Source organism: Phyllobates terribilis, unplaced genomic scaffold (assembly GCF_046119375.1).
Source record: "Phyllobates terribilis strain yellow unplaced genomic scaffold, ASM4611937v1 Scaffold_2__4_contigs__length_985480577, whole genome shotgun sequence".
In the NCBI taxonomy this organism is placed as follows: Eukaryota; Metazoa; Chordata; class Amphibia; order Anura; family Dendrobatidae; genus Phyllobates; species Phyllobates terribilis.
Window position 1 is genome coordinate 103708502 of NW_027362762.1, and position 23598 is coordinate 103732099.

At 47.1% G+C, this 23598-nt stretch overlaps 1 protein-coding gene across 1 annotated transcript in view; it reads left to right on the forward strand.

Moving 5' to 3' along the window:
* The first annotated feature begins 7255 nt into the window (after positions 1 to 7255).
* Positions 7256 to 23598, forward strand: part of CDK8 (cyclin dependent kinase 8) — a 60231-nt gene continuing 43888 nt past the window's right edge. Inside the window, exon 1 of the mRNA XM_073662458.1 lies at positions 7256 to 7569. Within this exon, the coding sequence (XP_073518559.1) occupies positions 7442 to 7569 (128 nt within the window). The 5' untranslated portion in view covers positions 7256 to 7441. The remainder of the gene's footprint in view (positions 7570 to 23598) is intronic.

Here is a 23598-nt window from a genome sequence, read left to right on the forward strand (position 1 = left end):
CCAGGTGCCACTCCAGGTCAGACCCCGGACACGGTTGTTGACCCACACCGGGGAATACAGGAACAGGCAGGTTAGGCTGGCACACAGACTGGTGGATATAGGTAGGCGCAGCTGGCGTACAGACGGGGAGGTACTGGCAAGCACGGCTGGCATGCAGACTGGATAGGGTCCAGTACAGACTGAGACTCAGGAACAGAACCGCAGATGCGGTAGACAAATAGAGCAGAGAGGGACCGCTGGAGCGGTGGGCAAGACAGAGCAGAGAGATACCGCTGGAGCAGTGAGCAAGCAGAACAGGGCGAAACCGCCGGAGCGGTGAGCAAGGCAGAGCAGAGGAACCGCCGGAGCGGTGAGCAAGGCAGAGCAGAGAGGGCCGCAGGAGCGGTGAGCAAGGCAGAGCAGAGCGAAACCGCCGGAGCGGTGAGCAAGGCAGAGCAGGCAGGAACCGCCGGAGCGATGAGCAAGGCAAAGCAGGCAGGAACCGCCGGAGCGGTGAGCAAGGCAGAGCAGAGAGAAGCCGCCGGAGCAGTGAGCAAGGCAGAGCGGGCAGAAACCGCCGGAGCGGTGAACAAGGCAGAGGGGGCAGGAACCGCCGGAGCGGTAAGGCAGAGCAGAGATAAACCGCCGGAGCGGTGAGCAAGGCAAAGCAGGCAGGAACCGCTGGAGCGGTGAGCAAGGCAGAGCAGAGAGAAGCCGCCAGAGCGGTGAGCAAGGCAGAGCGGGCAGAAACCGCCGGAGCGGTGAACAAGGCAGAGGTGACAGGGCTCTGTTCACACGGAACAGACTGGAAGGGAAAGGCAGAACCAGATACACACAAGATACTTGCAATGAAGTAGCGAGAGGACTCTAAACTCACAAACGGAAGTACAGCGACAACGAGTAGGAGTTAGGTGCAGGTTCAGACTCTGCAGAAAAAGGGAAGGTACGGACATAGAGAAAAACAGGTAACAGGCTAGGAGAGTGTTCAGACAGTAACTGACACTGCAGCGAGATACAGGAGCGAGTCTGGGTATGCGGCCCCCAGAATGGCGGACAAACAGGTTAGAAGACACAGATAACAGGTCTGGGTATGCGGCCCCCAGAAGGCGGGACGAACAGGCGAGGAGCGTGTTCAGACAGGCCTGGGAATACAGCCTCCAGGAAGGCGGACAGGCGGGAAAAACAGAACGGGACCTGGCACATCAGAGGCTAGGAGCTCTCTGAGGGTAAGAGTTGCTCAGGCACCAGCTTCCAGGTGGAGCTGGTTTAAATATCCAGTGACAGACAGCAATAGGCTGACGACGCATTAGGGGTGTGCCCACAGCAGCTACAAAAACAGGAAGTAACCGGGCCGCCGCCCTAAGCAGTCAGAACAGAGACAAACAGACAGCATGAATAGAAGCCAGGATAGATCAAGTTTGCGATCTTGCATAGTGAGAGATGGTGCACCATGCAAGCCCGCCACCAGGTATGTTACACTCAGTATTGATTAGAAGCACCCTTTTGAGCTAGTACAGTCATGAGTCTTCTTGGGAATGATGCAACAAGTTTTTCACACCTGGATTTGGGGATCCTCTGCCATTATTCCTTGCAGATCCTCTCCAGTTCCACAAGGTTGGATGGTGAACGTTGGTGGACAGCCATTTTCAGGTCTCTCCAGAGATGCTCAGTTAGGTTTAGGTCAGGGCTCTGGCTGGGCCAGTCAAGAATGGTTACAGAGTTGTTCTGAAGCCACTCCTTTGTTATTTTAGCTGTGTGATTAGGGTCATTGTCTTGTTGAAAAGTAAACCTTCGGCCAAGTCTGAGGTCCAGAGCACTCTGGAAGAGGTTTTCATCCAGGATATCTTTGTACTTGGCAACATTCATGTTTCCTTCAATTGCAACCAGTCGTCCTGTCCCTGCAAAAAAATAACCCCCATAGCATGATACTGTCACCGTCATGTTTCACTGTTGGGATTGTATTGGGCAGGTGATGAGCAGTGCCTGGTTTTCTCCACACATACCGCTTAGAATTATCACCAAAAGTTCTATCTTCATCTCATCAGACCAGAGAATCTTATTTCTCATAGTTTGGGAGTCCTTCATGTGTTTTTGAGCAAACTCTATGCGGGCTTTCATATGTCTTGCACTGAGGAGAGGCTTCCGTCGGGCCACTCTGCCATAAAGGCCCGACTGGTGGAGGGCTGCAGTGATAGTTGACTTTGTGGAACTTTCTCCCATCTCCCTACTGCATCTCTGGAGCTCAGCCACAGTGATCTTGGGGTTCTTCTTTACCGCTCTCACCAAGGCTCTTCTCCCACGATTGCTCAGTTTGGCTGGACGGCCAGGTCTAGGAAGACTTCTGGTGGTCCCAAACTTCTTCCATTTAAGGATTATGGAGGCCACTGTGCTCTTAGGAACCTTGAGTAATGCAGAAATTCTTTTGTAGCCTTGGCCAGATCTGTGCCTTGCCACAATTCTGTCTCTGAGCTCCTTTGGCAGTTTTTTTGAGCAAGTCCTATCAGTTTAATTAAACACAGCTGGACTTCAATGAAGGAGTAGAACCACCTCAAGGAGGATCACAAGGAAATGGGCAGCATGTGACTGAAATATGAGTGTCTGAGCAAAGGGTCATAGATGTAGCTGTAGACTGGAGTTTTACTCATCCAATGTGTGATGGAGTAAAATGCAACCAATTTATTACAAAGCGCTCACCCCTATATATTTGTTGTCCATGCACCAGAATTGGAAATATACGGATGATAAAGGGATGATCCAGGACTACATACATTTTTTAATATGAGGCAAAAACTAACAGGCAATTAGTTACAAAGTTTGTGCCTGTTCAGCTGAGTGGTCACTGATCGCTCCTTCCGGCGATTCATCTGCTCCACATGAACAGAGCAGCTCTTCCTCTTCCGCTCTGTTGACGTCATGCTGATTGTCAACTGGCTCCCTGCAGTTAGGTAACGGGGAGCCGGCTGTCAATCAGCATGACATCAGAAGACACGGTTTTGTAAGAACATGTGTTCTTTTTATGCGTATAACTCTGACGAGTGCTAATTGATGTTTCATCGGACAGCACTTGCTCCATTGTTATACTATGCAGCAGTGCCGACTAGCGTTTATCTTCTTATGCCGAGTCGGGATGAGAAAAAAATGCTGCTTGCTGCAATTGGCAGCGTATATCGGACGGCACACACCCATACAAATCTATGGGTGAGTGCAAAACATTGGACTGCACTCGCTTGTCATCCGAATGCAGTCCGATATATAATGACTCACAGAATGGAGAAATTAAGTTCTCCATCTTCTCCCCACCTGTGATCAGATTCTGGCATATCAGAAGATCAGATTACAGTAAGATGACGCTCAAATCACGCTCACAGCAGAGGGACATCTGCATATCTCATCCGATTCTCTCGCATGAGACAATCATTGGATGCTACTTGCCAGTGTCAGCGAGCCCTTAAAGAAGCACGCCCATCAAAGTTTGAAATATATTGCAGTCATCATATTATATAGCACTGTGCAATTACAATTACTTTTTACCTTTCTACTCAGATAATTCTTCTGTTTAGTCTGCTCTATGTAGAAACAGGAAGTCTCTTGTCCCTGCATTTATCATTCCCCTCTTCAACTCCTGATCCAGCTGCTCCGCTCCTCCCCCCTGCCAGGAAATTTTGCAGTGACTCATGACTCATATAGGGAAAATTGACCTTCTGTTTCTACATAGAGCTTAGAAGGATTCAGCTAGTAAGTTTTTAATCACGTGATGTCATAGACCTAATGGAGAAGAGAAGAATTATCTTGGTAGAAAGGCAAAATGAGCAATTGTAAGTACACAGTGCTATATAATATGACTGCAATATATTAAGAGGATACAAACTTTGATGGGAGGAGGAGGAGAGCTTCTTTGATTATAATATGAGGTGTGGCAATTTAATGTGATTTTTGGAGTATTTTAGTGGCATAAACTTGGCCAAAATCCACAATAAAAAACACGCGTTTTTCTGAAATGTATACACGATAAATGTGCTAAAGAACTGACATGACCCTTGTTTTTTTATCACACATTAAAAGGGGACAAAAAAAAAACAAGCTGCGAGAGCGCCGTAGATGTGTTTTCTCATTCAAATTAATGGAAAGATTGTTGCGAGAAGATTTGAAGCAGCTTTTTTAAGTGAATTTTGGCGCAGGCAAAACACTGTGTGAATATACCCATCAGGAGAAAATCTCCTCCTAAAAAAACCCAAGTTTCCTAAAGCGTTTTTTGGTTGAAATACACGTCATTCTTGAATGAATCAAAAAAACTCTGTGTGAACATGGGCTAAAAGTTTGAAAATGGAAGTTGTGGGTTTCGCTTCTGACACTGATGGATTCACAACATGACTGTCACTGGCAGCTGTGGGGTCCCTGTTGTGCCATGTTTGTATATCAATTAAAGGGGTTGTCCAGGAGGAGTTTTTTTTTTTTATATGGGCCTAAAAATTAACAGGCAGGTGGTTGCTAACTACTTGCCTGTTCTACCCTGCACCAGCACAGAATTGCTCCTGTCAGCAAAACAGCTCTTCTTCTGCTCTGCTGACGGGGCGTGACTGCCGACGTCATGCTGATTGACAGCTGGCTCCCCGCAGTTAGGCAGCGGGGAGCCAACTGTCAATCAGCATGACGTGCGCAGTGACGCCCTGTCAGCAGAGCAGAGCGGAAATGAAGCCGCTGCTCTGTCTACGTGACGTCACAGGAAGTAACTTAATCACCGGCAGGTGCGGCCTGTGACCACTCTGTGCCGGCAGAGATCGGCGCCGGTCACAACAGGCAGGTACGTAGCAAACACCTGCCTGTAAGTTCTTAGACCCGTAGTAAAAATATAACATAGTACTGGATAGCCTTTTTAACCCCTAGCCTAAGCTTCAGAGGAGAGCATTACTTTTATTATACACTGCAATATTACAGTGAATTGTCATGATCGCAGGTTCTTCTTATCCCTTACAGGAACCAATAAAATAAAAAAAGCTCCTAAAAAAATCTAAAAAACCCCAAAAACCTAAACAATGAAATTATATATATATGCGTATATATATATATATATATATATATATATATATATATATATATATATATATATATATATATATATGCGTGTATATATATACAGTACAGACCAAAAGTTTGGACACACCTCATTTAAAGATTTTTCTGTATTTTCATGACTATGAAAATTGTACATTCACACTGAAGGCATCAAAACTATGAATTAACACATGTGGAATTATATACTTAACAAAAAAGTGTGAAACAACTGAAAATATGTCTTATATTCTAGGTTCTTCAAAGTAGCCACCTTTTGCTTTGATGACTGCTTTGCACACTCTTGGCATTCTCTTGATGAGCTTCAAGAGGTAGTCTCCGGAAATGGTCTTCCAACAATCTTGAAGGAGTTCCCAGAGATGCTTAGCACTTGTTGGCCCTTTTGCCTTCACTCTGCGGTCCAGCTCACCCCAAACCATCTCGATTGGGTTCAGGTCTGGTGACTGTGGAGGCCAGGTCATCTGGCGTAGCACCCCATCACTCTCCTTCTTGGTCAAATAGCCCTTACACAGCCTGGAGGTGTGTTTGGGGTCATTGTCCTGTTGAAAAATAAATGATGGTCCATCTAAACGCAAACCGGATGGAATAGCATGCCGCTGCAAGATGCTGTGGTAGCCATGCTGGTTCAGTATGCCTTCAATTTTGAATAAATCCCCAACAGTGTCACCAGCAAAGCACCCCCACACCATCACACCTCCTCCTCCATGCTTCACGGTGGGAACCAGGCATGTAGAGTCCATCCGTTCACCTTTTCTGCGTCGCACAAAGACACGGTGGTTGGAACCAAAGATCTCAAATTTGGACTCATCAGACCAAAGCACAGATTTCTACAGGTCTAATGTCCATTCCTTGTGTTCTTTAGCCCAAACAAGTCTCTTCTGCTTGTTGCCTGTCCTTAGCAGTGGTTTCCTAGCAGCTATTTTACCATGAAGGCCTGCTGCACAAAGTCTCCTCTTAACAGTTGTTGTAGAGATGTGTCTGCTGCTAGAACTCTGTGTGGCATTGACCTGGTCTCTAATCTGAGCTGCTGTTAACCTGCGATTTCTGAGGCTGGTGACTCGGATAAACTTATCCTCAGAAGCAGAGGTGACTCTTGGTCTTCCTTTCCTGGGGCGGTCCTCATGTGAGCTAGTTTCTTTGTAGCGCTTGATGGTTTTTGCAACTGCACTTGGGGACACTTTCAAAGTTTTCCCAATTTTTCGCACTGACTGACCTTCATTTCTTAAAGTAATGAGGGCCACTCGTTTTTCTTTACTTAGCTGCTTTTTTATTGCCATAATACAAATTCTAACAGTCTATTCAGTAGGACTATCAGCTGTGTATCCACCAGACTTCTGCACAACACAACTGATGGTCCCAACCCCATTTATAAGGCAAGAAATCCCACTTATTAAACCTGACAGGGCACACCTGTGAAGTGAAAACCATTTCCGGTGACTACCTCTTGAAGCTCATCAAGAGAATGCCAAGAGTGTGCAAAGCAGTCATCAAAGCAAAAGGTGGCTACTTTGAAGAACCTAGAATATAAGACATATTTTCAGTTGTTTCACACTTTTTGTTAAGTATATAATTCCACATGTGTTAATTCATAGTTTTGATGTCTTCAGTGTGAATGTACAATTTTCATAGTCATGAAAATACAGAAAAATCTTTAAATGAGAAGGTGTGTCCAAACTTTTGGTCTGTACTGTATGTATGTATGTGTATATATATATATTAGGGTTTTTTGTTTATATATATGTTCACATCATTATATTTTTTTCCCCACAATGGGGACGATAAAAGCCGCATACAACTAAAATACTAGAAAGTTATAGATCCTGAAAAAAAAAAAGAGAAAAAAAAAAAAAGAGCCCAGTTGGCCACATTACTATGGCGCCCCCTGCTGGGCACTCAGCCCCCTGTACAGAGTATGGCCCCTCCGCCAGGACAGCAGTCACTATAACCACACCACTGCAGGACCGGGCCTTGGACTGTTATGAAGCAATAAGGGCAGATACGATCGGTCGCTGCAATAATCATCGCTGCGGTCTCCGTCGCGGTCGCAATGGGTCATCCCAGGCTCCTCCATCCGCTTCCGCGCTCGGCAGTGGGCGGAGCTTATCACTGAAGCTTATCGCTTCCTTACTGTGAATTAGGGGGAGGAGCCTATACAGTGATGGGCGGAAGCAGTCGTGCACTCCTTGGGAGTGGGCGTGACTTTTCGCTTACTCGCAGTGAATGGGCGTGGCTCGTTTAGTGACAGGCGGAGCGTCCGTCTTTACGACAGTGTTTGCGGCAGCGGCGTCTGTCTCCTGTGTGCGTGAGGGAGGGAGACCAGCTGCGGGAGCGTTCAGGGCTGAGGACCGAGCAGCCGCCCGGGTATCACAGCGCTACATGTTCCCAGCTCACGATGGACTATGACTTCAAGGTGAAGCTGACGGGGGAGCGGGAGCGGGTGGAGGACCTGTTTGAATACGAGGGCTGTAAAGTTGGAAGAGGCACATACGGTCATGTGTTCAAAGCCAAGAGAAAAGACGGGTGAGTGGTGAGCGGGCCCGGGCAGGGGCAGGCGGGCACAGGGCGGGGAGTTGCGGGCTTTGCAGGGGGATCGGGCCCCACAACGGCCCCGGACTGCAGGGGCCACGGCTCTGTATCATGTATGGCTGACAGCCGGGGAGCCTGGTGATGACGCTCCTAGAGGGATTGTCCAGAATATGAGTGACACAATAGCTGGTACCTGGTAAAGGGGCTTTCCCACTGCATACATTCCCAAGGTGAGTGACAAATGTATGACAGTTGGGGGTCCGACTGCTGGGCCTCTGAAGGTGAGCGCCGGTGTATGACCACCGAGCGGATGCTGAGAGCGGGCGCCAGGGTGTCCGAGTGACCGCCGAGCGAGCGCCAGGGTGTGCGAGTGACCGCCGAGCGAGCGCCAGGGTGTGCGAGTGACCGCCGAGCGAGCGCCAGGGTGTGCGAGTGACCGCCGAGCGAGCGCCAGGGTGGGTGCGAGTGACCGCCGAGCGAGCGCCAGGGTGGGTGCGAGTGACCGCCGAGCGAGCGCCAGGGTGGGTGCGAGTGACCGCCGAGCGAGCGCCAGGGTGGGTGCGAGTGACCGCCGAGCGAGCGCCAGGGTGGGTGCGAGTGACCGCCGAGCGAGCGCCAGGGTGGGTGCGAGTGACCGCCGAGCGAGCGCCAGGGTGGGTGCGAGTGACCGCCGAGCGAGCGCCAGGGTGGGTGCGAGTGACCGCCGAGCGAGCGCCAGGGTGGGTGCGAGTGACTGCCGAGCGAGCGCCAGGGTGGGTGCGAGTGACCAGCGAGCGCCAGGGTGGGTGCGAGTGACCGCCGAGCGAGCGCCAGGGTGGGTGCGAGTGACCGTCGAGCGAGCGCCAGGGTGGGTGCGAGTGACCGTCGAGCGAGCGGCGGCTGAGAGCGAGCGCCAGGGTGTGCGCGTGACCGCCGAGCTAGCGGGCGCCCACTGTGTGCGCGTGACCGCCGAGCTAGCGGGCGCCCACTGTGTGCGCGTGACCGCCGAGCGGGCGCCCACCGAGAGAGAGTGCTGGTGTGTTTGTAACCACCGCTACATTCACTTCTCTGGGACTGTTGAACGGCCGTTTTATGCATAGTTGATGAATGTAGTGAGTAAATCTGCCGCTGCTTCAGGTGCTGCTGTCAGAGAATGACTGGATGACGAGAGCTGGTGTATAGGGGGTGTACACTGCATGGTTAGCGATCTAAGATAACGGCGTAGTGTAAACACGCTGCCGGTCACCGGACCAACGCTGATTTGTTGGGTGAAATGATCTTTTGGTTTGTTCAAAAGATCCTCGTTCTCGGCAGCCCGTCATTCTATGTAAACAGAACCTGTGCTGTCGAGGAATAATGACTGCCGATGCAGAGTAATCTATAATGGATCAGCATCTGTACAGGATATTGATTGACCGGTAAACATGTTGGCGATGGTTTTATACTGCAGTGTAAATGCCCCCTTAGTGCACACATCATTTGTACTCAGAAATGCCTTTATGGTCCTTCATTAATCAATTAGGGGCCAAAATACTGTCCTCCTTGGCTCTTATCTTGCCAATACGCGCCTGTATACACTGTACTGTACGCGCCTATACAGAGGCCGCCGCACAAAGTGTACAGGGAGGTATACAGTATGTGCCTTGTGTTTAGGCATATGGTGGACAGAGGCCACGGCGTTGATCCAGACTGGTCACTATTGTATTCGTATGCCAAAACTATGAGCTCATAGTCTAATAATTGTTAATTCTCTTTTTTTTTTTTTTTTTTAACCCATTTACGTATAATTTCTTAAAAGGGGTTGTCTGATGCCGCTCACTTCCACATTGTAAGGGCAGGACACTGATGATAGAATGCAGGTGGGTGGGGTCATCATGTGGTTGGTGCCTGATAACCCCTTTAAAGGGTTTTTCTAATTTTGGAAAATTCATCCTCCGGTGCAATTTGTTTTAAGAAAAGTTAACCGCTTTCCTCATCCTCCCCTGGTCCAGCTCTGAGCATTTGTCTCTGCTTCCAGTGTTTTCATTGTTTGTAGCACTGAAATCTTGTTGACAGCACTGCAGCCAATCATCAGCTCAGCTGCTCTGAAGTAGACTGCTGCTGCACTGTTTTAAAGTGAAAGTAAGTGGACAACTCCTTTTAAACCTTTTCAAGTGGTGTTTACCAAGTAATGTAAGAAATATTTGCACCTGCGTGCAGAATGTGTACACGAGTCAACTCTTGCTATAAATTACTCCTAATGGGCACATTCCTGGTGCTGTACGTATCATCTGTGTACCACATCTACACCTTGTGGTGCGGTCCTAGATCACGAATGCTGCCCAATAAATAAACTTTTTAGTTCTAAAGAACTTTATCTTACAGACTCTGTCAGCACAGAATAACTTCCAAACTAAGTCTCACCACATGGTGCATCACAGTGAGGACAAATATTTAACTACACCTGCTTATTTTCCTTCTATCTCCACTACCCCCTTATTTGATTGACAGCTCTGGCTTCATATGGCCAGAGAAGGGTGCGGATGGATGGAAACCAAGCAGGTGAGTAGGTGTACTTAAATATTTGGCCACGCCATGTTGCATCTGTACTTTTGTTTCAACATGGCAGAGCCAAATATGTACTTACATCTTCCTACCTGCTTCTTTTCCCTTTATCTCCATCCTCTCCTCTTTGATTGACAGCTCTGGCTATCTGAAGTCAGAGATAGAAAACAAGCATGTGGAAAGGTATAAATGATGGCTGCACCGAGCGCCTGTACTTGGTTCCAAAAGTTATTCTGTGCTGACTCGCATGTACGGATATTTTTCACAGCACAGTCATTCGAAATTGCTGCAGAATCTATGACAAAACCCCGACACGATGGTCCCGTTGCTGATTTGAAAATCCTGAACTTGGCACAGATTTTCTGTTACCTGCAGATGGGGTTTTGAATCTGCAACAAATTTCCTCCTACTGAATGTGGCCTAATGTGGATTGCTCCTGGATACATTGTCAGGGAGAAGCAGATTGCGCCACATAGTGGCAGTTCCCTGGAACTTTAGCCACTTGTGTCACAGGCCTCTTCACTTTTTTTTTTAATCAGCTTGTAGGAAAAAGAAATAACTTCCAAAAATGTGAAGCATTTTTGAAAAGTTCTCTTGTATTTTTTGTTATTTTTCTTGGTGGAAATGTTTTGTTTTGTTGCTGACACTCACATTTTTGGCATTAATTTCCAGTTTTGGAGAGGCTGGTCCCTGTGGCTGCCCATCGCGATTTTGCGCAGAACCTTTTTCAATGGCCGGTCACTGATGAAGCAGTAAAATCCACGGCCGTATGAATGGCAATACAGAGCTTCACAATAGTCTGTAGGGGGGTTTTAATTTGTATTCCAGCATGAAATGCAATCATACGGGTAGGACACCAGAAGGATGACCCCCATTTACTCTACATTAGTGGGCCTCTTATGCCAGCACTAAGGCTGTGTAGTGGGTGCAATGGTATGTTCTCCTCTGTTAGAAAATATTTCTCATAGACTTTTAACGAGTCTATGATAAAGTTCATGCACATGCCGGTGTCATGGCTCCGTTTTGTGTGGAGCTGTAATACGGCATCCTTATAGGTGTAGGAGATTTCCATAAATATCTGATAGCGAAAAAAAAAATCAGAAGATGCTTCATCTTTATTTATGGATTTTCTAGGGGAAATTAACTCTGATGGAGCTGGTGCGGTAGTTTTCAGAGGCTGAATAGCTCCTTACAGGAGGATCTGTAAGGGCTCCATGCCCAGGTGTAGAAGCCTCGCACTACAATGTTCACTCTGTAATCCATGTTTGTGACCCATGTTCTGCAGGTGTGTATAAATGTATATGACCTGTATAATATGGTGTACAAATTACTCATTTACTTCATTTAACAAATGTGCAGGGATCTGACGATATCAGCATGGGTCCAGTCAGCTCCACTTCTGTTCTCAAAACAGGACGGCATTTTCTGTGTTCACACATCACCAGAGCCGTTTGTGAAGGGGGCTGGATGATGGCTCATTTCAATAGCTTTTAGTCTATGCATCGCAACCGAGAAGGGGGCTGGCTTTGCTATTGAAATGAGCAGTCAGCCAACCCATTCAGATCTTAAGACATATGTGATGAAACAGCTTCTTATCTTGAGGCTGCGTGCCCACTATGCGTTTTTGCAGCAGAATTTCCGCAGCGAAAGCGCTTAGAAACGGTTGGTAATACGTGCCCCATGGTCCCCAATTATCATTGCGGAAAAATACGCAGCATGTCCATTAATTTTGCGGACACGCAGCGTAATTGCTGCCATTGACTTGCATTGAATCGCATAATATCTGCATGATCACATGTGGATATAAAGCGATTCAATGTGCGGATGGTACCCGGGTCTGGAGAAGAGGAGACTCTCCTCCAGACTCGGGTACCATAGAACCTGTTAAAAAAATAATTTAAAATAAAGATTATACTTGCCTTCTGATGTCCCCTGGTGTTTTCTCACGTTTGCTCATGTTTAGTCACATGACTAAATGATGTCACCGCAGGTCCTTTTAGACCACCGCGAGACACGGGGAGACCGGGCGCAGCGGAGAAAACTCCAGGGGCCATCAAAAGGTAAGTATAACGTTTTTTTTCAATTATTTTTTACCATTTTTATTCTTTTTTTTAACTATTACTTGGTCACACTGTATAAATCCATGCCGGTTGCATGGATTTATATAGTGTGACCAAGTTGTCAAGCACTTTTCCAAGTGATGCTAAAATTGCTTGGAAAAGCGCTTGATAACCCGCATGCTGACATGCATGCAAGAACGCTTGACAAACGCTTCTACCTGGCAGGAAAAACGCATGTAAAATCCGCATGCGTTTTTCCTGCCAGGGAGATGCGGAAAAAATCTGCAGCATTTCTGCATCGTGGGCACTTAGCCTAATCAGCGAGACGTCTAGATTTGTTAAGCCAAGAGAAATGCACTATTGTGTTTGTGTTGACTTTAGAACTTGTGTGTTTCTTTGGTGGGTCAAGAAGGACTGACCAGTATTTGTATAACCCTGAATGTTTTCTTCTTTGTTCTGAAATGGTTTGTTACTGTGCTAATTGCGTATTGTACTAGATGTTTATTTACAAGAGCCCCCTGCTATACCAACTATGTAAATTGATTAAATACTCAAACAATGAGACCTGAGCCCTGTGGAATAATATCCTCCCTAACCCATGCCCTGTGGATGTGTACTTGAAAGAACAAATGTGAACTATTTAAGGAACATATGCCTCTGTAGCAGGGAGAATTGAAAGAGACTTTACAAGGAGAATCAAAGATCAGACTTCCTTCACACCATCAGCTTGGTAGCATGGCTTTATCCAAAGAGACACAGATTTGGATTCTACATAATTCCAGCCTAAGGGTATGTGGCCCTGACTGGAAAGATACAGATCTGCTCCATTGTCCATCAGATAGCCCATGGATACATTTGGGGAGACCAGGTTGGGGACGATGAAGTCACCTGACCCCATGGATATGTTGTTTGAGGTTGCCAAGTGGGAGCCTTTGGTCGTCTGGAACCCATGGAGACATTCGTAGAAGCCAGATTGGGACCAGCCGGTCATCTGGCCCCATGGAAACTCTCGGAGAGGCCAGGGTGAGACCCTCGGGTCTCCTGGCCTTGTATCTTGATGGACTGTCAGCTTCCTAAGCTTTCTGCTACCTCCTCTCTGTGGGGACCTTCCAAAAGCTGAGGGCCACTGGTTGAGGTAGTTGGCCCTGGAAGTCCCAAAGTTGCAGTTGTTCTATCCCAGGCGGGTCAGCGGAAGGGTGAGACTGTGTAATGTTGCACCATCTTGGATATTTGCTGGGACAGTTCTGTGTTGTCTATTTGGTTCAATAAAGTATTGCCACACTGTTTTACCCTCACCCTGTGTTGTCTGAGTAGCATTATGCCCATGGAAGACCCCATGTCTTCACAACATACCAATACAGAAGATCTCTCCTGTGGCAAACGCAATGTTAAAATTGAGCTACTGGAACCGGCATTGAAATCTGGAGATTGCGACATCTGTGTTAATTTGCGTGCGAAGCCGGTTTCACACATCCAGCTTTCGCGGTCCTGGTGGGCCGGGGGGGTCCTGGCAGGCCATGGTGGTCCTTCCTGACCTGAAATCAGAATCCTCAGCTATGCCTATGAGGCTCTTTATTTCGAGTCAGGAGACCTTCGCTGTATATGAAACCAAGCAGATTGCTGTTTTAAATGCACTTATAGGTTTTTGTGTCTTGTTTTTTTTTTCTCCAACCTGGGCACCCCCTCTTACTGCTAATACCAGACCCCATTTGTGAGCAGCAACTCTAGTTTTTGTTTGTTCACTTTCTGATTGTAAAACCAGAGATGGAACAGGAGGACATGACGGTGCATTATGACTTGGTGTTGCGGCTCCTGGTCACATATTTCGGCTGCACGCCTTTTATGTTTTATTATCCTAATTTGGAGAACAAGTTATGTCAGTGAGAATGTTACAGCGAGTCTGTTGCTTAATTCCCCTTACTACAAACAGAAGTATCAGTCCCAATTCACAGCAAAGTCAGCTACAGCTTCATGATAAAGTTGTGTTATAGCAGCGATGCAGCTGTACATTGTGCTCTAATGGCTCTATATGGGCTGCCACTCGTTAGTATATGCCAAGGCTGAAGACCACACTGGTTTCTGAGGCCATAATGGGCCAGCTGAGTTTTTCCCCTTCCTATAGACTGTCCATAAACTACTTTTTCTAGGCAGTTTATAAGGTGCAAGAACATGATTGAGGTGTTTGATCGGCTTTCACAGCGTTTGGCCTTGCAGGAAATTGGAGCTGACATAGGGATGTGGAGGTCGGAGGTTTTCACAGGGGCAGAAATTTGCAATTTTTCTGAGTTTACTTGATTTTTGGCTCCTAACTCCTTATCCTGTCCTCTGCTTACGTCCTATAATAGCTCTAAATCCAAGCAGAGGATATGATATGGTGGGCTCATATAGCTTTTTTTTTTTTTTAACTATTTTTACTGCGCCATGCTGACATCCTTCTGGGAATTGTTCGTTTCGATGTGGTTTTCTGCCAGCAGATGGAGCATTGCTGGAGAGTGGGTGTATGGGGCAATGGACTCTGCAGTGACCACTAGGGGTCTACAATGGTGGAGGATGGGTGAGTTGCTGCTCTGACTGCTGGGGAAATTTCTGGGGGCTCTCCTATGGTGGGTATTGCTGGGAACTCTTTGAGGTGGTTGGGTATCTCCAAGATACCTTGCAGCTCCTGTTCTGACGCTTACCCAGTCCCTACGGTGGTCTTGTTCCTGGTCCCATCTCGACACCCTGGAACTGGATGGAAAATGCCCTTCTTAGCCATTGATTATCTAACAAGGGCATTGATAATTTTTGAGAGCAGTGAGGCCATCAAAATGAAAGTTGCAAGAATGAATACGTTATATATTTTTTTTAAAAGGCTCAGACTGCTTAAAATGTTTTTATTCCATGGTAAACCCATTTAATCTAAAGTAGAAAAGCTGATTCGAGTCTGACCCAGACGTGTCTCCAGGCTGATCTTACCCCGATCTATCTGACATCTTCTGGGTAGGAAGTTTGTGGGACAGCTGTCTAGTGATTGTGTAAAGCTGTGCACGGATATGCCTTCGGCTTTGCAGGGCAGTTTGTCTCGATTTCTGATCAGTGCAGATCTAATGAGGAGACTTTATCTCAGGATATCTCCAGTATGGAAGCACTGATGTCTATTTTTGCCGTCCCTCTTTCATGACTTTTAATAGCAGCCGTTGCAGGTATATTTGGTTATGTAGAAAGATGAAGCATTCAGGATCTTTTATCTCTGGCAGGTAGAGCTTTTTTTTATAGAAGGCTTTTAAGGCTTATACAAGCTAAGAAAGGGCTGCAAATTACTTCATGTTCATGAGGTTACTAGGAAGGCAACAGAAGGTGGTAAAGGGCAGTATTCAGCTGATTTAAGCAGAAATACGCTTCTTGCTTAAAGAGGACTCTTCACCGAATGTCCAAATGTTGGACTGCACACACAATGCAGTAGTGGCTGCACAGCGGAATACGTTTTTTTTTGTTTTGTTTTTTTGTTTCACCTCTACTTTGCGAGATATTAGCAATCAAAATATTTGGCATCTAATGAGAACTCATTAACACCCACTTGAACATTAGATGCTATCAGATATTTTTCACTGGGAGCGTGTACTTATGATTGGACAACTCGTACAGAGAGAATAAGTAGACTGCAACACAGCAGAATAAGAACTTACCCCACAATTGCTCGAGTTTCTCAATGTGTGAGATGAATTGATACAGCTCTGATCTCCTGGTCTAACCTCCTGCATGATTAGAAAGCACAGATGACTCTCACCTTTTCAGATGTCCCTATGGAGGTAGGGGCAGTACAGTGGAGTTTAGCTGGGTCACATTACAAACCCTTTATCACTCTCCTCTCATAGCACTGTCAGCTCTGCTGTACTTCTCCTGTTACACTGCCTGTCTGGAACTGTCAGTAATCACAGTTATGTCTGCTGTGTTCTAAAGTTGCTCCTCTCCAGACAGGCAGTGTGAGAGAAGGGGCAGTACAGCAGAGCTGACAGTGCTATGAGAGGAGGAGGGCGATTAAGGGTTTTAATGTAACACAGATAAACTTAGTTGTGTTGCCCTTTCTCCCACAGGGACCTTATCTGAAAGGTGTTACTCATCTGTGCTTTCTAATCTTGCAGGAGGTTAGACCAGGAGATCAGAGCTGTATCATTACATCTCACACACTGAGAAACTTAAGCTATTGTGGGGTGTTTATTTTCTGCTGTGTTGCTGCCTGCTTATGATTGGGCAACTCCTACAGGGAGAAGCACATACTCCCAGTGAAATATATCTGATAACTTAAGTGGGTGTTAACTCATTAGGTGCCAAATACTTTAATACCTCTGCAACGGAGAGAAGAAAAAAAGTTTTATTTCTCTCTGCAGACGCTTTTACATCGTGTCCAGGTCGAAATGAAAAATTTGGTGAAAGTTCTTCTTTAGAGGTTTTCTGAATTGGACGCTTCATACTTGTTAAAGTGTCATTGCGTTGCAGTCGGCTGTTACTTGTGGGTAAACGTGACAGTAACAATTTGATATTTCTGTTATCCTCACCCCTGGTGCTGGATTCACAGCAGCATTGCGCACTACTGCTGTATAACATTGTGTGCTATGTAGCACATGTTCATAAACAGCGGGAGCATGGACAGAGACATGAGGGATTCCTGCTCTCCTGTTTGTGTATGGGAGACATAGCAACTAGTCTTCATCCACTCGCTTAGAGAGAGGTGAAAATGCAGAATAATCATCGTTTCCAGAGATGGCGTCGTCTCCTGAACACTCACATGATGGCTTTTTCTGAAACTGCAGGTACTCTTGTTACACACTGCACATTTCAATGAAAGGTTAGTCAGTGTGATAGAGGATGGGACAGGACAAGTCCTCCAGAGGGACAAAGTCTATATTGTACCCATAAGATAAACCCGAACAAAGGAAATCCACATGTTTATTAGCTGCAATAAACAGATCTTTTTGCATTGAAGCATCTAATGAGCGTGTGCCAGGTAATTGTGAAGGGAGAAGCAGGGTCAGCTGTGACATTGCCTATTGTGGTTGGTGGATTCTGTGTTATCAGCTGTTTATAGAGGTGTTACTTTTCAGTGTAATCCTGCCTCTTATAAGGAGCCTGCTGAAAACTCTTCCTGAAAGGACAGGAAGTAGGAGTCTAAATAAAGCCCTAGTGGCCAGTGTGAAAATTGCAAGGTTTTGATTTTTTTTTCTTTTTCTCAGAGTAGCCACAGTTCATAATGTGAGCATTGCGTATAGCAATATCCTGACCTGAAATACCACAATGGCGACAGAGCACGGTGCTATCGGTTTGCTACCAGGGTTGTTTTTTGCAGTCCTGATAATAGTGTAGGGTTGTGTATGTGTCAGACTGATAAGAATGACTCCGTGTGTATTATCATAGTGTGGATTACTGTGAGGTTGTCAGGCTCTGCTGGTCCAGATAAAGGTAGAACTGCGGACCCTTCTCCTGGACGTGACCGATGTCTAATAAGATTTTTTGCCAATGTTGTCTCATCTGTACCTTGAGAAAAATAAAGTATTGGGTCCTTGGTTGATTCATTGAGGCAAACTAAAAATACTGAAAATTGACAGGTCACTGGGATTGGTCTGATCCCGCGCTCAGCGAGTCTTGTAATTTACTACCAATCGCTTAAAGATGGCCACAACTTTTTATTATGCCCCAGTGTATCACCCCTGGGCCCATAAGGGTTTTTGTAATTGCCTTCCGTTGCAGTTACTGCCTGTGAGCTGCGCTACCGCTGGTCGCTCACAGGCATCACGTGACCCGCCAGTGATGTCACTTAAAGTGAGGCGTGACATCAGGGACACGTTCCCTGCAGTGGATGCTGGGCTGTGGGCGAGGTTTTCCCGCGCGTCACACCCAGCATCTGCCGCACGCTTTCCCGCCCACAACTCAGCATCCACTGCAGGGAGCGCGTCCCTGATGTCACGTAAAGTGAGGCGTGACATCAGTGGCGGGTCATGTGATGCCTGTGAGCAGCCAGCGGTAGCGCCGCTCATAGGCAGTAACTTTTATAGAATGTATTTACAAAAACCCTTATGGGCCCTGTCAGGACAGTCAGGGACAACACCGGGGAGATTACACAATATCCCACCTCTGACGTCACTTTGTCAAGAATTCACCGGATTGAGCAGGGATTCGCGAGCACACGATCCTGATTACTCACTGCATAGCTATTGGCAAGCGAGCAGAAAGCGTATGGGATCACACCTCCGGATTCCACCACATGGAATATGTGTATACGCCCCATACGGTTACTGCCAGTTTCACGATAGCCCAATTATTATTATTATTCGCTGCTACCATTGGCCAGTTTGAAATATAATACAGGCCTGGTCGGATGCCTGCTTTCTGGTAGCGTGTATGGCTTTGGAGGAGGAAACAATTACAGAGCAAAAGAAACAAGACTATTAAATTTTATATTTAATTCAAAAGGGAGACAGTGTTTAGGAAAAATATACAAAGTTTGAGTTTACAAAAGGAGACAATTACAGTACAGAATCCACAGTTACACAAAATAAACAGGATTAAAGAAGAAACTTACTATATTGTTCGCAAAGACGATTCAGTATAGCTGGAGGGGAGACACTCCACTTGATTACACCGTTATTGAACGGGATCCTTTGCTTTAATAAATATATACTCCCGGCAATGAATATGGATCAATTTTCAGTTGGAGCTTTTATGCCGAAGAGGGGACCTGCCCACACGCCCCTTGTGTTGACATCATGTGGGCTGGGCTCCACCCTAACTTCTTCGTTAACGCATCATTGGTTGATTACAGAAGCCCGAAAGTTGATGCCATGTATTTATGAATTTATCTTTCTGTAGAGACTACTCATGGCATAGCTGCGATCTGTTATTCTGGTACTTTCGTGCCACAGATCCCCAGAGGGGCTCACAGCTACAGAAAAATAAGCATATTGTTCCTTGGCTGACCCTGCCACTAAAAATATAGGTCCCATTATTATCGGACGTGCGGAACCTGAGATATTCCGCATTGACGCTGGCCCGACTAAAGATTTCTGTTGAATTCTTTTGAAGCTCTGGGAATACAACCTTCTCGCCTAGATGTAGATTTCTCACAAGCCTGTGTCTCTGGAACACACACTGGCATGCTAATTGGGTCAGTTGCACCTCTCTGTGTGTTAATTTGCATAGAAGCCACTGGCCAAAGTGTCAGCTCTTCTCCTGTGGGTGATAATTGGCATACAGACAGCTCTATAGATTATCAGCTCTGCCAAATAGTAGATAGGAGGGGGAGAGAGATACTTAATATTTTTTTTCATATTTTTCTGACAGGCCCCGGGGCAATACATTGAGGGGATAATAAAAAAGTAGTGGACAACTCCTTTAAGTCGTTAATGATAGACAGCACTGTGCAAACATCTTACACCGGCGTGTTAAAAATGCTGCAATGTAAGAACGCTTGAAAAATAAGTGTTAATAGTTTATTTTTAATAATTAGCAAAGTGAATGAATGCACAAAAGCGAAATCTAAATCAAATCAATATTTGTGTGACCGCCCTTTTCCTTCAAAACAGCAGCAGTTCTTCTAAATCCAATTGTACAATTTCGGGGATTTTGTAGGATTATAGTCAGGTGTATGATTAGCAATTTATACCAAACAGGTGATAATGATCATCTTTTTCATGTATAGGTTAAAACAGTCCAAAACTGAAACCGCTGTGTTGGATGCTTTAAAACTGGGTGAGGAACAGGCAAACTCTGCTACAAAGGTGAGGTTGTGGAAGACAGTTTCATGTCACAGGTCATGCACAGGAACAAGAAACAAGGTAGTTCTACTGCATCAGCAAGGTCTCTACTACCAGGCAAAGATTTCAAAGAAGACTGGAGGTTCAAAATGTTCTGTTCAAGTTCTTTTGAAGAACTACCAAGAAATGGAGGCAACATTGAGGGTTTTAGATGCAGTAATCTGCTATAGAAACATAGTGCAGCAGATGACAGTCAAGAAGGCAGTTTGATCTCTGAAGAGCTGTACGTTGGTGTCTGCAGGACACGGTTATGCACTGTGGAGGGTCCTCACAAGTTTGCAGCTTCTTAAAAATCCTCGTTCTTGGCAGCGATCTCCCTGTGTAAACAGGACTTGCTCCATCAAAAGGCATGTTCACACGGTGCGCTTTTCTTGTGTTTTAGCCTAAAAAAAAACACGTTTCTTTTACCAGCAAAGTGAAAGATTTCTGAAATCTCATGCACACGTGCGTTTTTACTGCCAACACTCTAGTATTTGCAGCAGATTTTTCTACATACCCGGAGGCTGTGTTCACACACAGCGTTTTTGCTACATTTATTTTCTGCAGTAAAAACGCTCCATTCAACGTGCATGTATGATGGTGTTTTCCCCACTTTTTAGCAGTGTTTTATACACCAAAATAACTTGAAAATGCTACAATAGATAACTTTTGTTGCATTTTTGCAGTTTTTTTTCCACCTTCTCGTTGCTTTCTATGGGTGAAAAACACTGCAAAGACGCCTAAAGAATTGACATGCGGGAAGAATTCAGAAACTTCTCACGGCAGCGCCCTCGTTGTTGGGATTGGTGGTCGTCCATCAGTACAATATTTAGTGGTGTATTATATTAGCCATTCTGATGATATCTTTGCACCAGCCCTTTATGTGAAGAGGGCAGTCTGTTCATTCCAGTTGCTAAGCCAACCCTCTATTTATTTATTTATTTATTTATTTGTAATCATCTGTGACACAGAAGGGGTCTGGCTTAGCCATTGAAATGAGACAGCTGGCCAGCCCCCTTCACACCCGACTATAGTCAGTTGTCGACATTGGACTCTCGGGGCACCTCTCAGATGTGAAGTATATTAGTAAGTTGCATTTCTTGGGCTGCGTGCACACTGCGTTTGTGGCCCCTGTTGGGAGCAGTCACTCAGGATATAGATGCCGTTCTCCATAGAGAAATTGCAAAACTAGTGCGTTGCTCAGGATAATTTTTCCCCCCTCTCTTTAAAGGAAAGCCGTCTATACAAACGGTATGCAGACACTTACCGACCAGACTTGCTTTTGGCCTCCATCTGGTAAATGACGGCCTATGATTACGCTAATATTATATACCACAAAATGCTCCTGACATATCCTTTCAGCTAAGTGCTCCAACACAGTTTTAACTACATTTTTCTTTTAACTGGACAATCCCTTTAATTTTGTTATTTTTTAATATTTTTGTTGATGTTCTTAGGTCACACACCTTCAGCTCACAGGTATTTCTCCTGAGTCCACCTTCCCGTCAAGCTGAATGGCTGGAATACTCGCGCCCACTCAACAGCTCATCTCCCTTGAAAACAAGTATTAGGCATGTAACAATTAAACACAGGGAGGGCGCTGCTGAGCACAGAGGGGTTTTTTTTTGGTTTTACAACTCCTTGGGCCAGTTACTAAGGGGTTTTCCATTTTTCCATTATTACACAAAGGGGCCCAGGATTTAGGACATTATTTCAGGAAGGGACCCAGTTTTGGGGGCATTACCTCCAGGAAGGGGCCCAGCATGGTGGGCATTATTACCTCCAGGAAGGGGCCCAGCATGGGGGGCATTATTACCTCCAGGAAGGGGCCCAGCATGGGGGGCATTATTACCTCCAGGAAGGAGCCCAGCATGGGGGGCATTATTACCTACAGGAAGGGGCCCAGCAAGGGGGGGGGGGGGCATTATTACCTACAGGAAGGGGCCCAGCATGGGGGGCATTATTATCTACAGGAAGGGGCCCAGCATGGGGAGCATTATTATCTACAGGAAGGGGCCCAGCATGGGGGGCATTATTATCTACAGGAAGGGGCCCAGCATGGGGGGCATTATTATCTACAGGAAGGGGCCCAGCATGGGGGGCATTATTATCTACAGGAAGGGGCCCAGCATGGGGGGCATTATTATCTACAGGAAGGGGCCCAGCATGGGGGGCATTATTATCTACAGCAGGGGTCTAAAACACGCGGGCCGCATGCGGCCCCTGAGGCTGCTTTATGCGGCCCGCAGGCACAGACCCCTTGACGATCCCGACCTGGTCCAGGAGGAGCCGCCGACAGCAGCGCTGAATTGCCGCACAGAGACTGTTTCCCAGCACTGCATTTCCAATGACAGCCGCTGGCCAATCAGAGGCCAGCAGCTGATATCTGCGTGTCGGCGCAGCGAGTATGACGTCATTGCCATATGCAGATGTCAGCTGCTGGCCTCTGATTGGCCGGCGGCTGACATTGAAAATGCTGTGCTGGGAGACAGTGTCTGTGCGGCAATTCAGCGCTGCTGTCAGCGGCTCCTCCTGGACCAGGTCGGGATCGTCAAGGGGTCGGACTCTGTGGTGCCTGCGGGCCACATCTGCAGGAAGGACTCCGAGGGAACGGAGGACAGGTGAGAATCATCTTTTTTTTTTTATTATTTTATGTGTGTCAAGAACAACACAGGGGGCACAGAGCCACAACATGGGAACCGGGGTGGGGCACAGAGCCACAAGAGGGGACCTGGATGGGGCACAGAGCCACAAGAGGGGACCTGGATGGGGCACAGAGCCACAAGAGGGGACCTGGATGGGGCACAGAGCCACAAGAGGGGACCTGGATGGGGCACAGAGCCACAAGAGGGGACCTGGATGGGGCACAGAGCCACAAGATGGGGACCTGGATGGGGCACAGAGCCACAAGATGGGGACCTGGATGGGGCACATAGCCACAGGATGGGGACCTGGATGGGGCACAGAGCCACAGGATGGGGACCTGGATGGGGCACAGAGCCACAGGATGGGGACCGGGGTGGGGCACAGAGCCACAAGAGGGGACCTGGATGGGGCACAGAGCCACAAGAGGGGACCTGGATGGGGCACAGAGCCACAAGAGGGGACCTGGATGGGGCACAGAGCCACAAGAGGGGACCTGGATGGGGCACAGAGCCACAAGAGGGGACCTGGATGGGGCACAGAGCCACAAGAGGGGACCTGGATGGGGCACAGAGCCACAAGAGGGGACCTGGATGGGGCACAGAGCCACAAGAGGGGACCTGGATGGGGCACAGAGCCACAAGAGGGGACCTAGATGGGGCACAGAGCCACAAGATGTGGACCTGGATGGGGCACATAGCCACAAGAGGGGACCTGGATGGGGCACATAGCCACAAGATGTGGACCTGGATGGGGCACAGAGCCACAAGATGTGGACCTGGATGGGGCACAGAGCCACAAGATGTGGACCTGGATGGGGCACAGAGCCACAAGATGGGGACCTGGATGGGGCACAGAGCCACAAGATGGGGACCTGGATGGGGCACAGAGCCACAAGATGGGGACCTGGATGGGGCACAGAGCCACAAGATGGGGACCTGGATGGGGCACAGAGCCACAAGATGGGGACCTGGATGGGGCACAGAGCCACAAGATGGGGACCTGGATGGGGCACAGAGCCACAAGATGGG